The 18,680-nt window shown below is 43.0% G+C and overlaps 1 protein-coding gene across 1 annotated transcript in view; it reads right to left on the bottom strand.

The window, feature by feature from the left end:
* The window catches only part of cntnap2b (contactin associated protein 2b), a 39,532-nt gene extending 32,346 nt beyond the window's left edge, over positions 1-7,186 (bottom strand). The window contains exons 1-3 of the mRNA XM_041991598.1: positions 6,749-7,186; positions 3,133-3,243; positions 2,072-2,265 (exon numbers count right to left, since the gene is read on the bottom strand). Of these exons, the coding sequence (XP_041847532.1) occupies positions 2,072-2,265; positions 3,133-3,243; positions 6,749-6,830 (387 nt within the window). The 5' untranslated portion in view covers positions 6,831-7,186. The remainder of the gene's footprint in view (positions 1-2,071; positions 2,266-3,132; positions 3,244-6,748) is intronic.
* Positions 7,187-18,680: the final 11,494 nt, after the last annotated feature.

Genomic DNA, 18,680 nt, shown 5'->3' with positions numbered 1-18,680 from the left:
CAAATTTATTTGTATAGCACATTTCATGTCCAAGACAATTCAAAGTGCTTTACATAAAACATACAAACATTACAGCAAGGTGCAGGGAAAGAAAAAAAAGAAAGAAAAACAAAGATTAAAAAAGATAAAATTGATTACATAAAAACAGCAGGAAAAAGCTCAGATAACGAAATATAGTTAAGATTTCAGCGTAAAATAACCAAATGCAGATCTGGATTTCTAAATAAAAACTAGTTCCATGCAGCAGAGAACAGGTGGGTCTTTAACCTGGATCTACTGTAAATAAACTGAGTGTTTCAGCTGATCTGAGGCTTTCTGGGAGTTTGTTCCAGACATGTGGAACATAGAAGCTGAATGCAGCTTCTCCATGTCTGGTTCTGACTCTGGAACTGATAAGAAACTGGAACCAGATGACCTGAGGGTTCTGGTAGGTTCATACTGGGTCAAGAGGTCTCTGATGTATTTTGGTCCTAAACCATTCAGAGCTTTCTAGACCAGCAGCAGATCTTTAAAATCTATTCTCTGACAAACAGGCAGCCAGTGTAAAGACCTCAGAGCTGGACTGATGTGGTCCACTTTCTTGGTCTTAGTGAGGACTGGAGCAACAGAGTTCTGGATCAGCTGCAGGTGTCTGACTGATGTTTTAGGTAGAACCTGTAAAAACACTGTTACATTAATCAAGCCGACTAAAGATGGAAGCTGGACTAGTTTTTCCAGGTCCTGCTGAGACATCAGATCTTTTACCCTTCATATGTTCTTAAAGTGATAGTAGGCTGACTTTGTTTAAATAAAGTGCTCTACAAATAAAATTTATCATTATTTTTAAATGGTAAAGTAAATTTATCAGACACTCCTCTAAAGGGTCCTACCATCTCACTCCCCAGTATTCCAGCCCAGTACATCAGTCAACCACCACCTTGCTGATGTGGTAGCCTTGTTGACGCATGGTGGCCATCCAGACCTCCACCCATCTGGATCATCCAGACCACCATCCATCTGGATCATCCAGACGGCCATCCATCTGGATCAGCCAGACCTCCATCCATTAGGACCATCCAGACCGCCATCCATCTGGATCATCCAGACCTCCATCCATCTGGATCATCCAGATCTGCATCCTTTTGGACCAGCAAGTGTATGACAGCATTCATCACTGAAGAAAACTGGTTGAAAATTAGTCTTCATGTATTTTTGAGCCACTGTAAATGTTTCTCTTGGTGATCGGAGGCCCAGATCCAGCTTTATGTTCACCTGCAGCTTCAGATATCTGACACTGATCATCAGAGTCATTTTAATAGCTGATCTCTGAATATGATGCATTTTCCTGACAGAGACTTTTCTTCATCTCTCGGTATCTGAACTAACCTGTTTACTCTCTAAATCACACACCTGATTGAAATGAATGGGTCATTGTGCAGAACTTTACAACAAGCTGTTGGAGGAGTTTCATTTGAATCAGGTGTGATGGAGCAGGAAATGTCTCTGGAAAATCTGCAGGATGGTGGTCCTGGAGGACCAGAGATGGAGATCCCTGCTTTATAAACACTAAGGAGCTTTGTCTAAAGTAGACACTCATAGTTTGTACTTGCTGACCATGTAAGATCATCACCATGGCTGAAGCAAAAAAAAAAAACAAAACGGTCACGGGGAAACCTTTACAGACCACTTTCAACACCATACATGTGCACAGTGCATGCAGTCACAGAAACAGAGCACACACACAGATCTTTATTTGGTGTCTGAGATGCTTTCTACAGCTAAATAAATCCAAGTTCTGTCCATACGTTTCCGATCCAGGGTTTTCCTGGCAGTGTTTTAGCCAAATTGCTGAAAATAAACCCTAACACAAGTATATGTGACCTTCACCTAAATGGACTCACAGCACATTATTCGGAGTTCCGATGTTTTCAGTGTTTTTTATTTTACCACATTGGTTTGGATGTAGGGATACGTATGTTACCTTAGTCATGACTGTAGTCACCAGAATAAAAAGGAGACCAACCACAAGTTAGGACCAGCCTATAACCAGTCCAGACCCCGAGATCTGCAGCATCTGATGACGTCTTCTTACCCAGATGTTCCCATCCTGAAAGTACGGCCTCCAGTTCTTCTGTGTGTCACTGTACAGCAGCCGATATCGCTTGGTCCAATCAGAGCTGCTGTAGCGACCCTGTGTCGCTATGGCAACCACCTGCTTCCTAGAACCCAGGTCTACCTGTAACCACTGGTAACGGTCTGAATCAAGAGGTGACCACCCTCCAGCACCTAAGAAGAGCACAAACAGAGTAAAGATGCTGTTTTCAGCTCAGATCAGCAGTTTCCATGTGCAGATGTCTGGAGGAAAAACCAACATGTGAGGTGGCATTCATGGAAAACCAGAGTTCTCATCACCAAACGCAAGCAAAGACAAATGATCAGTTTTATTTTTCATGAACTTAAATCCAAAAACAGACATGAATCTTCTCCAAATGAACTGTCAGTGTTTGTGCTTAGGAATTATTATACATAAGTTCTTTTATTGTGTGAAACAGGAAGAACTGATGTTTCCTAAAGACAAATGTTATGTTTAGAAAGACTCCAGTAAAAAAAGCAAAAATATCAATTTACAGTATGTTTGGAAACATCACACAGCATAAAACTTTAAACATACTAGTCGTCTATTTAGAAGCATAAATTATTTCTATTTTCACACAATAGCAGAACTAATTCATAAAAAATGACCAAGGTCAATATTATCAGCCTCATAAGAACTAACCTTGTTATTGAGCCACAGAAAAAACAACTGTCGTGCAATGATGTGTTTTAACTTTATTATGCTAGAAGCTTGTAAATCAAGTTAAAACTAAGGCTTGCCTCCCAATTTACATGGTATAAAACCTTCAAAGAGAAAACTGAGAAAAAAAACTACCAAAAACAAAAGAAATTAGTGGTAGATGACTTTTATAAAAAAAAAAAAAGGATGAAGGCGCAGGATCTCACCTAGTTAATATACGACTAACCTAAAGTACCAGTTCTTAAGAGAACTACTAGAAAACGCTGATAAATGTATGAAATGAAAGAGACTGAGATTATTTCCAAACATCCATAAACAACAGCGGGAACTGCTCAGTGCTTCGGATTACGGAGGCATACCTTGGTTCCTGTTGAGTTTGGCATAACCAGCTCCATATCCTCCAGCAAAGATGGAAGAACTGGTGAAGGAGCTGTAGGGGAGAGGAGTGGCTAAGCTGTCCTCACACCTCCCTGGACCAAGAGACACAAACACAGATTAACTCTGGTCATCCAGCTGATTTTCCCTCCAAACACACCAACAGCAGAGCATCAGGTTCTGACCGGTTCTCCCTTCCTGACAGCAGGAGTGTAACATGCTGCTGAACTGACAGTTAACAAGTAAATCATTTAGTAATTTGTGAATTAGATGACTGATTATCCCTGATGTGGATGAAGGAAGAGAAAAGGGAGGGTTTTCCTGGTCTACCTGTATGTTTCCTTTTCATAACCTTTCCATTATGTGTGTTATCTCCAGGCTGGAACCCCAGCTGACCCGAAGCTCCCTCTTCTTCCACCCTCCAAGCTAAAACATGAGGATGAATTTCAGGAAAAGATCAAACTCTTGCTTGTTGGAGAAAAATTTAGTGTTGAAAAATGTTTATTATCCTTGAAATGAGTAGTTCTTGGAATAAGTAAAGTAGTCCTATTAATGAGCAAAGTAGCCTAAGACCCCATAACCCAAACCCTAAGAACTAGCGAAGTAGCCCCAGTAATAGAAAATCAGCCCTAGGAATGTGTAAAGTAGTCCCAGGAATTAATGAACTAGTCCTAGGAAAGAGTAAAGTAGTCCTAGGAATGTGTAAAGTAGTCCCAGGAATTAATGAACTAGTCCTAGGAAAGAGTAAAGTAGTCCTAGGAATGTGTAAAGTTGTCCCAGGAATTAATGAACTAGTCCTAGGAAAGAGTAAAGTAGTCCTAGGAATGTGTAAAGTAGCCCTAGTAATGGGAAAATAGCACTAGGAACAAGTAGTCCAAGGAACTAGTAAAGTAGCCATAGAAGTGAGTAAAGTAGTCCTAGGAATAGCTAAGTGATCTTAGTTTTTCTTAAGGTGGATTTATACTTGCACGGCATCTGTGTTTACGGCGTAGCTGACGCTGGTGAGTTTGCTCGCGCACTCGAGCGTAGGGGGTGGGCCTTGGTTTGGTGTCGTGTTGCAGTTTCTCCTCCTAACCTGAAGGTGGCAGCAGGGGTGGTATCGGCTGGTAAACTCACCTGGTCGGAGTTCTTTTAAAGGTTCACTTCAGTTCGGTGGTATTTTCTGTTTTAAAACAACAATGGCGTCCAGTATGGTTCAGTGTATTTATTAGGTTGTGGAAGAAAATGAAGAAATAATTCGATCAGCCTCTCATCAACTTGATCCACCGGTTATTGTTTTTTAAAACGGTGCTTAACACACAAATTCAGCGAGAAGATCCAGATATCCGGCAACACGTGATCCCAAACTGACCAATCACAAGGGAGTACCTCCGTGTAACCGTCTGCAGAGCAGGGGTGCTCGTCAGGTCTGGAAGAGGTGCGCGTCTAGCCTCTGCGGAGCTATGTGGCGCCTACAGTGGTGACGCAGACGCCACACGAGTATAAATCCACCGTTAGATTCCCATATTATTTATTGGGGTTTGAACTGTTTGGTTTGGATATCAAGGCTTGGTAGAGTCTTTTAGCTGAGTTTCTCCAGGTCATGTTACTATGCTACGTGTTAGGATTGCTGATTCCTGGTGTCTGCAAACATTCTCTGTACTACATGGATCTAATGCTGACCCTCGGGGTGGGTCTAGGCAAGAGGGGGTTCATGACCTTTCATTTTTTTTATGGCTTTTTATGCATTCTTTTTCATCCAAGTCCCAGAGGATTGTTAGCGCTGGTTATATTGTTCTTTCTGTGTCTGTTTCTGTCCAGCTTACTGTTTTGTTTTTGTATGATGGATGTTCCTGTTACTGCAGAACAAATCTACCTACATGTACAAATAAGGTTTCCATGAACTTTGAATAAACGTCCTCCTGGAGTGGAGATAAACTTCAGTGAAAAAATGTGCATGATTCCCCTCAGACAGAACCACTGTGCATCTATTGGCTATGGGTAGGTTTAGGGGTGAGAGTTAGGGTTGTCAATGGGGAATCCCTTCTGGGCATACAGACTGTGTGTGTGACAGGTGCAGTGCATGGCAATCAGCTTCCTCATATACATTACAAAACAACACACTGAGGGCTTTAAAGCAGCGTGAAGCAGATTAGCTGCTCTGAAGGGAATCTGGACAAGAAGCATCAACGGTTCATCTCTGAGGAAAATCAACCTTCAACTGTTTCTGTAAGCATCCTGATGTTAGTACAGCACAAAACTCCAGATTAGCCCTAAGCTGCTTTTTATTAATGCCAATACAGAAAAACTACAGTAAAATTTCAATCTTTTCCTTCTTAAATTATCTAAAGAAACAGATTTCAACAGACACCAGAACAAATACAGGACATGCATACACTGTACTTATTGATGGTTATCTGATGAAGTTTAGATCAAAGTGGTGAGCCATGACCATTAAACATTTGGTGGATGATGCTTCTATACCCAATCCTGACACCCTCACCTATCACTAGGTAATCTGTTGGCTGGAGATTTTCATATCATGATGCTACATAATGCATTTTTACACATTCATTCATGTTACACACATTGACTGAGGCTGGCTGCCTTATAAATCCAGATTACAAGTTTAAATTCTTCTCCGCACATATAGTGGCCAAGCTCTGTTGGGTCTTAAAGATCTCAAAGCTCCTGATTTTACCGTCAGAGCACTTCACTCTCAGACTGCAGGTTTACTGGTGGTTCCTAGAGGTTCTAAAAGTAAAAAAGGCAAGCAGAACCTTCAGTTATCAGACCCTTTTCTGTGGAACCAGCACCCAGTCTGGTTTCAGATATCAGACCTCCTCTCTACCTTCAGATCATCTTCAAACTTTCCTTCCTGATAAATCTTATAGTAGATCTGACTTGGTGACCCTGATTCATCCTTTAGTCCTGCTGCTATAGGTCAAGGCTGCTGGGGGTCGTCCCATGATGCACTGGGCTCCTCTCTGCTCTCTTTACTATCCATGTAGAAACATCTGACGTTGTTGTTGTCATTCATTTGTGTTTCTCTTCTTCTTTCTCACCAGGTATCCCTGGCTTAAAGTCAGCCATCTTTCCTGTCCTCTCTACCCCGACCGGTCCAGGAAGATGGTCGTTCTTCCTGGTTCTGGTTCTAATGGAGTTCTTCTTTCTCTGTTCTGGTTCTGATGGGGGTTTTCATCTCCACAGCTCAGAATGGAGGACTGAATGAAACAGAAGATTTGACCCAATCCGCTGGCTTCCTTAGCTAGTTCCTTACTTTATGAATGAGTTTATATGAACAGTTATAATAAATTGGACTAATTAGACTTTAAACAATCCTACAGATTTTCTTCTGGAAGTGTGAATGAAGTCATCTGTCTGTATTATATAATGATTAGAGGAAACATCAACAGAGCTACGGACTGATAAAATCCAGAAGGTTCTGCATCCTGTAATAAGAAACGGAACCAAACCTCCCTAAACAGCATGATCCATCACTGCTGCTGATCTGGCCTCATGCTCACACAGATGCTCTGACCCCAGCGAGAGAAAAAGCCTCCAAATTAGCCAGATTGCTAGTGAGGAAGTGTGTGTGTGTGTGTGTGTTATCCTACTTACGGGATGCTGAGGATGCGGCACTGGAGGTATTGATGATGCTACTGACGAACTGCAGCCATAACACCGCGCTGAGACGAGACATGTTCAGAGAAAATCCACACAAAGACTCCGGAGGGAGGAAGCGGCTCCAGGTGGGTGTCCGCGAGACGTCGCCCCCGCTGATCGGTCCGTTGTTTCGGTGGTCTTCAGCCGAGACGCTCTTTTCTTTATTAGCAGCTAAACAGGATGGTTGTCCCGCCCAGCTGCACCCTGAGAGGACCGCCGTTCTAACACAGGCTCAACGGCACTCTGGAAGGGTTTAACTACCAACCTGTGTAACCAGCAGTCTGCGACCAGACCACCGGGCGTAAAGTTCCGGTAAGACAGATGGACGGAGACAAGAGAGGTCCAACCCGCCAATCAATACACCCCCATCTTCATGGTTATGGTACGGTCCGTTAAAACAACAATGCACGAGGAGGAGGAGGAGGAGGAGGAGAGGTGCTCAGATACAACAAGGAGAGAATAAGACGCAGCTCAGTTTCACCTCCATCTGGCGACAAACCGCTTCCGTTTGTAAAACGTTTTTTTTTACTTGTTTAATTTATATACTATTACCTGAGTTTATTTTTTAGAATATTTATTATTTAATTTTATTAATTTATTGTTATTATTTTTTTTATTTATATAGGCCTAACTCTAAATTGATTCAGGTATTAAGGGGCTAAAGACCTCAACAACACACGTTAAGATAAATAAATAGCAGAAATAAATAAAAAATAAATAAATAAAAAGCAGAATAACAATCTAAAACAAGTCACTGAGAATAACTGTGTTTAAACAAACACTGAGGCCAGAAAACTATTAACTGAACTGCGTCACTTTCAGAATTATTACTATTAATATTATTATTTTTATTTTTTTAATCTATTTGTTCATTTAATCAAATCTTTATTCAGAAATCCCAAAAATTTGAATATCTTTTCCAGCAATGTTCTAGCTGAGATAGAAACACAACAACACACCAAATTAAATAAACTAAACATGTAAACAGAAAAGGCGGACTTCCGGGTTGACTAATGAGGTGACCAGACACGTGGTGAAGTCGACCTCCCAGCTAAAGCACAGATTCCCCGAAATTAACTTAAAATTCAGCAGTTTTAGACAGGCTAACAGATGGACGGAGGAGGAACACCTAGAAACCAGAACTGACTAAAGAAAACCTTCGAGATGGAAAAACATGATTACAGCCATGGATAACAGTGCCAAAGTAGCCCGGTCCAACATGGCCCCTGAAGAAATAATCAAGGCAATTAACAAACTCAGAACCGACATAAAAACCTACAGCTATACTTGAAGATAACAATTCAGTCATCTTGGACAAGAAATGAATGGTAAACTTAAACTGGCGGGGCGGAAGTACACAGCCTGCCGGGCCGAGTGGAAGCAGCGAGTCCAGGGTGGAGAAAGTCAAGAGGTGGGTGGCTGAAGTGACCGAGGCCTTGGGCTCCTGCCCGAAACAACAAAGAGTCCTGCAACATAAACTACAGAGTCGCGCTCCAACAATATCCACATCTTTGCAGTGGCAGGAGGGGAGGAGGAAGGAAATTCGGTACCAGAAGTTGTCGAGGCAAACTGCTGACCTCAGACAACATGGACTAAAAACTGAGCTGAGGAGATCTGATCCCCAGAGACCTGCTCCAGATAAACCCCAAAGAGCTTTCATTATTCATTTCCAGGAATTTGTAACCAAATAATTGATTTTGAAGGATGCATGGAGAAAAAACCAGGAAGAAAAAGATCCAACAAGACTATTTTGATTATGATTACTTGTCAGACGTGGTCAAAAACGCAAAGAATACAAGAGGATTTAAAAGGCCCTGAAAGTGAAGGGAATCCGTTTCAAACACCACATATAGAAACATGCGGATCTACTGGGAAACAGCAGCCGGATTCTACAACAGCGCTGAGGAGGCAAGAGAAGAGCTGAGGAGACGGGGAATCACAGCGGAAGAAGTGATGCTGACCAGGGAGCACGTTAGGAGGACTGTTGGGATCATGGCAGAAGGTAACGGGATGTTGCAAGGCAGAAGTCAACGTCATGCAGGGCGCTAGGAACAGATTCAGCGTTTTCACAGAGCCATGCTGGATAGTGAAATATCCCCAGCAGAATGAAGGTCCTATGAAGATTTAGAAAACATCTCAGGCAACTGTCACAGAGACTAAAATACAACGGCTGAGTCAGGTTTTGTGTGTATCATTAATAGATGTCTGGTTCTAGCGACTTCGTTCTCAGTAGAATACGTTGGACGCTTGGATGGTAGGGCTGGTTTATCCAGACTAACTACCTTGCACATAGGGCCCTGTCTTTTAGATAGGATCTACCTTCAACCCACCAGCGGGTCTCAGCGAGGAGTTCTCTTCTCTGAATTCGGAGGACTGTTCTCTTCTATGTACAATTGATTTTGTTCAGTTGTTGCCTGCATTGTTGTTTTTTTGGTGGAGAAACACTATTGTAAAACACCCCATATGTTTCCATATCTGATCGACATTGTCATTTAACTTGAAAACAGCTTCATTAAATGTAAATGTCTAAGCAACCTGGTTAAGAGGAGCAGGGTGCTGGCAAAAATGAGAAAGGATAAGATCCAAGTGGTATTCTTATAAGAACATGTAAAAACAGGAGCACGAAAAGCTAACAAAGTTCAGGTACTCAAAGTTATTCTTCAGTTCATGTAAAGATAGAAAGAGAAGCGTTGCAACAATAATATCCGATTCATTAAATTTCGAGGTGATTAAAGTAGATACATAATAATCCAAGGCAAGGTGGATAATGTTTTGGCCACACTTGAAAACGTCTACACTCCCCCAGAGAGTAATGGATCTTTCTTCAAAAGATTATTTGATTTGATATTTCTAAGAGTGAGGGCATCCTCGTATGTTCAGGAGACAACGAGCAGAAGCAAACATGGAAACACAAAAACAAAAGACTTTCTGATGAAAGAGGCAGACCTGTTTGATGTCTGGAGACATAGGGTTAGGGTTCACCTGTTACTCAGCTACATACAGTATCTCACTGAAGTGAGTACACCCTCACATTTCTGCAAATATTTTAGTTTATTTTTTCATAAGACAACAGTGTCGTCCCATGAAAAGATATAGGCAAGGCAAGGCAGTTTATTTGTACAGCACATTTCATGTACAGGACAATTCAAAGTGCTTTACATAAAACAAAGGCATTACAGATATTTAGAAATAGTAAAAGGCATCAACACATAATCACAATAAAATAATAAATTACATTACAATTATTAAATGCAAGATAAGTTAAAAAAAAAAAAAGTTTCCATGCAGCCTTCATGTATAGGAGCATGAGAAAAGAAATGTTTTTAACCTGGATTTAAAAATGTCTACATTTGGGGAAAGTTTAATCTCCACTGGCAGTTTGTTCCACTTGTTTGCAGCATAACAGCTAAATGCTGCTTCTCCATGTTTAGTCTGGACTCTGGTCTGGACTAGTTGACCAGAGTCTTTGGATCTAAGAGCTCTGCTAGGTTTATATTCTCTGAACATATCACAGATGTATTCTGGGCCTAAACCATTCTGGGATTTGTAAATGATCAGAAGGGTTTTAAAATCTATTCTGTGACTGACAGGAAACCAGTGTAAAGATTTTAAAACTGGTGTGATGTGTTCAGATCTCTTAGTCCTGGTTAAAACTCTAGCAGCAGCGTTCTGGATGAGCTGCAGATGTTTAATGCTCTTTTTAGGAAGTCCTGTTAAAAGACCATTACAGTAATCCAGCCTACTGGAGATGAATGCATGGATGAGTTTCTCTTGGTCTTTCTGGGAGACTAAACTTTTAATTCTGTTGATGTTTCTGAGCTGGTAAAAAGCTTCTTAGTGAAGCTTTGATGTGGCAGCTGAAAGTCAGGTCTGAGTCTATCAACACTCCAAGGTTACGAACTTGGTCAGTGACTTTAAGAGCCCGAGTCTCCAGGTGTTTACCAATGCTGACCCTCTTCTCTTTGCTACCAAACAGAATAATCTCAGTTTTGTCTTCATTTAATTTTAGAATTTATTTGCTCCAGACACTGACACAATAAGTCTATTGGACTGCAGTCATCTGGTGACAGAGACACATAAAGTTGGGTATCATCTGCATAACTTTGGGTCAAATAGCATTAATTATCAAAGGGAGCATATACAAGTTGAACAGAAGAGGTCCAAGGACTGACCCCCGGGGGACTCCACAGGTCATGGCCACTCGCTCAGATTCATAGCTGCCGATCGTATAAAATAACTCCGGCCTTCTAAATAGGACCTGAACCAGTTAAGGACCGCTCCAGAAAGTCCAACACAGTTTTCCAGCCTGTGCAACAGGATTCTGTGATTTACAGTATCAAACGCAGCACTGAGATCCAACAGAACCAGGACTGATACTTGACCAGAATCAGTATTCAACCTAATGTCACAAGGTTCTGCTGTCCTGTGAATTAGGACTGGGGATGCAGCCCTTGTAAAAAGGGAAAAGTTTTGGGAATCCCTGCACTTAACCTCAAACCTTCCAGAAGCACAAACGGGACAGTATGAGAAAACAAATCTCTGCATCTCGACACCTTTCATGTTTTATAGATGTTGTTGTTTCTATCATTTTAATTGAATCTGATGTCTGTAAATCATGTTTTAGAACATTTAGTTTAGAGTTTTTCTCCTACTGTGGGTCAGAAATCTCCACTTCAGCAGCACCTCCAGAGATTCCAGTTCTGCTCCTGCCTGTATGTTTCCAGGATTTTTTATATCTCATTCACCTCCTTCTAACTTCTACAGTGATAAATGGAGATACAGAAAAATCCCCTCTGTAAGAGACAAAACACTCCAAGAACTTGGAACCTGGATTTTTCCAGGATTCTGACTTTTTCCCAGAAATGGATGCAAAGTACTACATTTTTGCTAATATAATACCTCATTTAAAGATAGAATTTCAGACAACTTGCAGTACAATAAGTAAAGGTGGTGTGAGGAATAAACCTGGATAGTTTCATGCTGTTAGCTTTAAATTTGATGTGGTAGTGTCTCACCTTTGAAGAAAATAAATAATGACCCTTTTCCTTTTTCCCAGTGTCCAGGTGTACAGCAGCACTGAGCACCTGTCAACCTCCACGCCATCCAATCAGAACTTGTCGTCATTGGATTGAAGCCACAGAGAGGAGAAGGGCAGCGATGCGAGGGCAGAGGATTCCCTACCCCTGGTGATGGACACAAGCACTTGGCCAGTGGAGACAAGAGGACGGATGGACACAGAGAGGGGTGAGAGCTAGACTGATGTCCTCATTATGAGAACCAAAACCAGCCCTCACTGCACCTCATCATTAACCTTTCAGCTGTTTTTGTCCTTATATTAAACTGTGTAAGTCAGAGTAGAAGCCTAAACTGGGTTCATCCCTCTTTCCTGGATGATTATATTAATTATAATCATTCTTGGGCACGATACTTTTACATTACAAAAATAACTGTGATAGTAACAGAGGTACAGCATTATAAAAGTAATAATTACAAATAATTACTTTTTAATCATCATAATCATTACTTTTTAAAAAATGTTCAAACATTTCCTTTTAACAGGATTTCAAATCCATCCGCATGTTCCTTTATTCACAATAAAACCGAATATTAGATCTGACTGATGACTGAAATGGAAACCTGGTGGAATAAATGGCTAACAGAAAAATCATGGACGCTGATCTCAGGCTGCTGCAGGTTGCGTCTCCGCCTCCTCCTCAGGAGGAGCTTCACCTGATTCTACCTGCTTCCAGCCACCATGAAGAAAACCTTGTTTCTGGTCACGATGAACATTTCTCACAACATTCTCGTCTCTTATCTCTGAATGAAAAATGATCAAAACTCTCAGGGAGAAGTGGGTCCGCTCCTTTACTGTTAGCCGGGTAGTTAACCGGGGAGAAGTGATGACGAGCAGTGAGGAGGAAAGCGTGTGTGGGTGGAAAGAGGCTTTACCAAAATAAAAGAGGCATGGATCTTTCAGTGCAAAATTGATCATAAAAATAATAAAAGTTGACAATAAAACCAAAATTTTGTACATATTTCTATCAGCTTGTAGTCTGCAAAGTGCAACGGTGTCCATTGGAGTTCTTAGTTAACACGGGACGATTAATTGGACTGGATCAGAACTTCTCTGCCTAGAGAAAATCTGCAGGAGTTGTTTGAGGAATCATGGTAATGTGAAGTTTTCTACTGAACAATTAAAGGTGAACATCAACATTATTTATCAGGTTGGAACATTTTCTAAGTTTCTCAGAGAACTAACCGATGGTTTGTTTCGTGGTTAAAAGGAGCGTTCTCACCGAACTAGCCGTCAGATATGAGCAGGTCACCCGGCTGATGGCCCGGGATAAATGGAGCAAACGCTCTATGATAAAAGGTGGGGACCCACTTCTCGACCACCCGGTCGCACCTTTTTTTACTTGATGTTGAGGGTATTCTCCAGTTTCAGCCCTATCACTCAACAAAATGAATCTAATCTTACAGTACCGCGCTGTCAGTAACTGAACCGTTACTGAAAAAAGTAATGCCAGGATTTTAACGCCGTGACTCCTGCATCACTGATTATAATATGAATTCATTCAACTTCAGTTTGCTGTTTTATTGTAGACGGCGCATTCTGTTTGCCCTCCACAGTCTTCGGCCATGAGCTTCCTCCAGTTCCTTGCAGTCGTAGCGCAGTGCCAGCCCGCTGGTGATGAACAGCACCCAGAGCCTGGACATCATGCCTCGCTTCGCCATCTCCGCTGAGGAGGAAGGTAAAGCTCGTCAAGCCAGGAGCTCCTGTCCCTTCTTCTTGTAGTGTCAGTGGAACTTCAGCACTCACACTCTGTCCTCCAATCACAGGCGAGGTGGTTTCCAACCTGCGTCGCATCCGACTCCGGAGCAATAGCACGGGCACGAGGCCGACCTTCCGGAGAGGAGCATCCCAACGGATTGCACACCAACTCGAGACCCCAGAAAAACCCAGATCCCCCACAGGAAAGTCCAAAAGTCTGCTTCGGTTTCTGGACTTTCACTCATCATCACCCCAGGTAAAGTAGTTTGAATCATGTCAGGAGTGACGGAACAGAGGAAGCTCTGTATGTGACTCGACACTGTTCTTCTGACCAAAGCTGTTGGCTCTCCATCTGCAGCCCATGATTCTATGGGGCTGATGATGGAGAGGCCTCCCGACCTGTTCTTCATGCCACACTGTGCTGTTGTTTGCCCAGAGGTGGTCCTGGCTAGGGACAAACCACCCATCAGCGCCCTCCACACCCAACCAACCACAACTAACAGACCCCAACCCCGTCCGAGCCATACGAAGTATGGAAGGACCCTATTGTTGTTGAAATGTTTATTATTATTATTATTATTATTATTGTTATTACTGTTATTATTAGGGTCCGAGCCATACAAAGTATGGAATGTTTGTGGGAATGTTGTTGTCCTGCCGTTGAAAGTGTTTGTATTCCTTGTAGCAATGTTGGGGAGAGGACTTAAAGGATTTAGTTCTTTTGCGGGTTCTTCGGCATCGGGTCCGAGGAGGGTCGGATCTGATGGATGCCGCTTGCGGCTTTAATTTTTATTATTATTATTTATTATTAAATACAAAAGTTAACATGAATAGATAAAACAATAAGCTAGATAAATAAAATAGAGTTTTATGTAAATTGTAAATGTAAATTGTACAAATCCTTCATCACGCAAATACAAATGAATAAAATAAATAAAAGTGTTGCCACTTGCTACTTAAGATATTACTACCAGAAGTAGGGCCAGTTGTGGTATTCCTACTGTGAGTATGGCTACTCGAGACAGCTAACAGCAAAGCGCACTGCTACCCTTAGCAGGTAGCCACTCACACCGCTGTTTTGCAACAGGTTAGTGAGAGGAATTTTCTCTTTGAAAACTGTGTAAGCCCGGAACAGATCGCCCGGCAACCGAGCTTGCACTCACGTCTGTGGACAGCTAAGCTAGGTCCCGAGGTAGAGGTAAACTGCTTGTCAAGTGCCAGCACATTATATACATCCTTCCTGGCACTAACAGACATGCTCCAGCCAATCCTGGCTGGAGTAGTGGAATAGGAGCTTCTGATGAGGTCACGCCCAGAGTGTTCCCACAGTGAGACACAAAACAAATGCTATGAAAGAGAACTGTGAAGAGTAGAAAGAGCCAGTTTCTTACATTGCTGTTAAAAAAAGAGCAGCCTCATCTGGTACCCATACAATTACATACAAGCTGGATATGTGATGGATTCCTGGGGAGTGTGGAAAGTCATGTGCCTGTCAATTTTGTCTGTCGAGGATGCTGAGAACATCTATACATTCGGATTCATGATAACTGGGTTTCTGCTGTTTGGAGCGGGCAGTTTTCTGGCATAGTGCAAAATTCGGACACTGTCGGCGGCCACTGGCAAGCTGCCGGATTTCTGTGCCGGTGTGTGTCGAGCTATGAACAATCAGACTTTGGCGTTGCAGGAGCTAAATTGTAAACTAGAGACTATTGTAGCTCAGAATGGCAAGCTGGTTGCGATTCCGGAGCTCGTACGCGGGGTGGACACCAACTTGGAGAAGTTGTCGGCTCGGCTGGATGGAAATTGACCCGTAAATTTGGATAATTTAGAGTCGCCAGTGGGAACACTGAGAGACTCAAGGCAGACGAAACAGCTCTGGCCTGAAACTAAAACAAAGGCTGTTAACTAATTCAGCTCCCTGTACTGGCCTTGGATGGCTGGTTACAAAGTTCTCCTGGAAGGTTATGTTAATGGATGCTCAGTCCCCCCCATCCTCCCCCCTCTCCCCCCCTGCCATGTGTTTCTTATGTTGTGAATGTCTGAATTATGTGCTTTTATGTACTGAGGTGTGTTTTTTTGTATCTCAACACTGGGCCCTTAGGCCCAGCATGGAGATGCCTTTTTTTTCTCTAGCCTTTTTTTCTCATTCCCCTCATGTTATCTTTTCCATCTATATCTAATACTAATATAGGTGCGCCGCGCTGTGGCTGCTGCCCCAGTCTGCCTGATCCTGTTTGTGCTTACATGTTGTTGGTGTCTACTCTTGGACGGGTTGTACTGGAAGTCATTTCGTTGTACCTGTGTCCTGCACTTGTATAATGTAAAAGAATCTTAAAATCTTGAATCTTGAACCTGCAACAAGCTACTTGTGCTACTTGCATATGTATAAGTTTTATGTCCAAGTTGTTATATTGTCCAGAGACACACTAGCAAAATTGTTTACCTATGTAGAAATGAGGTCCCTTCTCCAGCGTGGTCTTCATTTGTAATTCATTCTATCCCGAATGTCACTTATTCTTTGCCCAAATGCCCCGCTTGATGAACTTCTCCTGGGAAAGGTTGTGGGTGTTACTGAATTAACGTTCAAGAAGGGAGATAAAGAAACAAGGGAGGATTTATATATCCTGAGACACCTGCACACTGTTCTCCTGGGGAGGCCTGTTTTCTGCAAGCTGGAGTTTGTGGCTTGCATAGACAGCATCAGCCTGGAGACACTCAAAACAAGCTACCCAAAGCTATGCAGTGGTCTCAGAAAAGTGTGACAACCATATACAATCAAGTTAAGACCAGATGCTCAACCATTCTCACTCGAAACACCTCAAAGGATACCACTGCCACTCATGGACAAAGTCAAACAAGAACTGTCCCGCATGGAAAACTTGGGAGTGATCAGCAGAACTGAGGAGCCAGCTGATTGGTGTTCAGGCATGGTTGTGGTGCCAAAGAAGAAAACAGATAGGGTGCGCATATGTGTTGATCTCATGCACCTCAACCTTTTGGTGTGTCGAGAAAAATACATCCTGCCATCAGTGGAGGAAACACTAGGCAAACTAGCTGGAGCCAGAACTTTCAGCAAGCTGGATGCTAACATGGGGTTTTGGCAGATACCTCTGACAGAAGATTCAGCTAAGTATAACACTTTCATCACACCCTTTGGCAGATAGTATTTCAAGTGGTTGTCTTTTGGAATAGCCTCTGCCCCCGAACACTTCCAAAACAGGGTGGCAGCAGAGGTTACAGGTGGCCTGGAAGGAGTTGTCTGCCACCTGGACGACGTGCTGGTCTGGGGCAGAACACAAGCAGACGCTCGCCTACATGCTGTGCTTAGGAGGATGTCGCGTTGAACACTGACAAGTGTGATTTGTCAAAGCAAGAAGTGACCTTTTTAGGTCATGTTGTGTCTGCAAATGGCATCAGCCCGGACCCAAGCAAGACGGAAGCAGTGAGGAAAATGAAAGAGCCGTCAAATGTCACAGAACTGAGGAGCTTCCTGGGAATGGTTAATCAGCTGAGTAAGTTCATCCCTCAGCTGGCAGAGAGAGACAAACCATTAAGAGACCTTCTTTCAAAAAAGAATCATTGACTGTGGGGGGTCAATCAGGCACGAGCATTTCGGGACCTGAAAGATGCACTGACATCACCCCCAGTTCTTGCCATGTATGACCCAAACCGTGGACGCAAAGTCTCAGCAGACACATCTTCTTACAGCCTGGGAAGTGTGCTGCTCCAGAAATGGAGTGAGGAGTGGCGTCCAGTGGCCTATGTATCAAGATCTCTCACACAGACGGAGCAGAGATACGCTCAAGTGGAGAAAGAGGCCTTGGGCCTGACCTGGGCCTCTGAGAGGTTCCGCAACTTTCTTATTGGAAAACATTTCCAGATGGAGACTGACCAGAAACCTCTCCTGAGCTTGCTGGGGTCACAACAACAGGATGCCCTTCCCCCTTGGATTCGACGGTTTAGGATGCGCTTCATGCAGTGTTCTTACTCCATCTCTCTCTGGAAAGTATCTGTGGACAGCAGACACGCGGTCACGTGCTTCAGTGAATAAGGAGGAATCACTGGACGACAGGGAGTTGCAGGAGGATACAAATATATACGTGGACATGCTTTTGGAAAACCTGCCGGCAAGCACGTCCTACCTGGAGCACCTGAGGCAGGAGCTGCAGTCAGAGTGTGTGTGTGCTCGTGTGATGCAGCTATGTAAGGAGGGATGACCTACACACTACAATAATGAACCAGCAATAAGACTGTACTGGGCAGAAAGAGCTTCTCTCACAGTACATGATGGACTGCTGCTCAAAGGAGATGGACTTATCATCCTTTCAACCATGAGAAATGATGTCCTCACCAGACTTCATGAAGGTCACCAAGGAGTGGTGAAATGTAGGGAGTGTGCACGACAGTCAGTGTGGTGGCCTGGGCTGAGCCAGCAGCTGAACGAACAAGTAAGGAGAGACATCCCCCAGGCCAACCATGGCAAAAGTTAGAGCAGATTTGTTTATGCTGATAAGCAAAACCTACCTGCTGGTAGTGGATTATGCATTTGTGGAAATTGCTCTGCTCACACCCTCAAAATAAACAGATGTAATCCACCACTTCAAATCCATTTTTGCACGCCATGGCATCCCTGAACAGCTGGTGACCTCAGTTTTCTGGGGCAGCCTTCGCTGCATTTGCACAGTCATATGGCGTAATGGTGAAGCTGAACGTGCAGTAAAGACAGTGATCTCCTGAAAAAAGCTACTGATCCTGTTGCTTGCATATAGGACCACTACAGAACGGATACAGCCCGGCCCAACTTCTCATGGGAAGAAGGCTTCGCACCACAGTGCCAACTCTTGCGGCCCTGCTGAATCTGCTCTTCCTGACTGCTCAAAAAGAAAAGGGGAAGAGCATGAGAGATACACAGCAGTATAATCTGCTTCATCGAGCACAAAATCTTAACCAGCTTACTGGACAAGAAGTGTGGATAACAGATCAAGGTGCGACCGGATGGGCCAGAGCGAGCAGAACAGCTTCTTCATGGCTTAGACAGCATGATAGAGGAGGTCAGACTGTGTCCTCAACAAGGCCAACTAGGTGGGCAATGTATTTATTATTTCCTGAGCATCA

This window comes from Melanotaenia boesemani, chromosome 8 (assembly GCF_017639745.1).
Source record: "Melanotaenia boesemani isolate fMelBoe1 chromosome 8, fMelBoe1.pri, whole genome shotgun sequence".
In the NCBI taxonomy this organism is placed as follows: Eukaryota; Metazoa; Chordata; class Actinopteri; order Atheriniformes; family Melanotaeniidae; genus Melanotaenia; species Melanotaenia boesemani.
The sequence above is the reverse complement of the archived record's forward strand: the minus strand, read 5'-3'. Positions and strand labels throughout refer to the sequence as shown.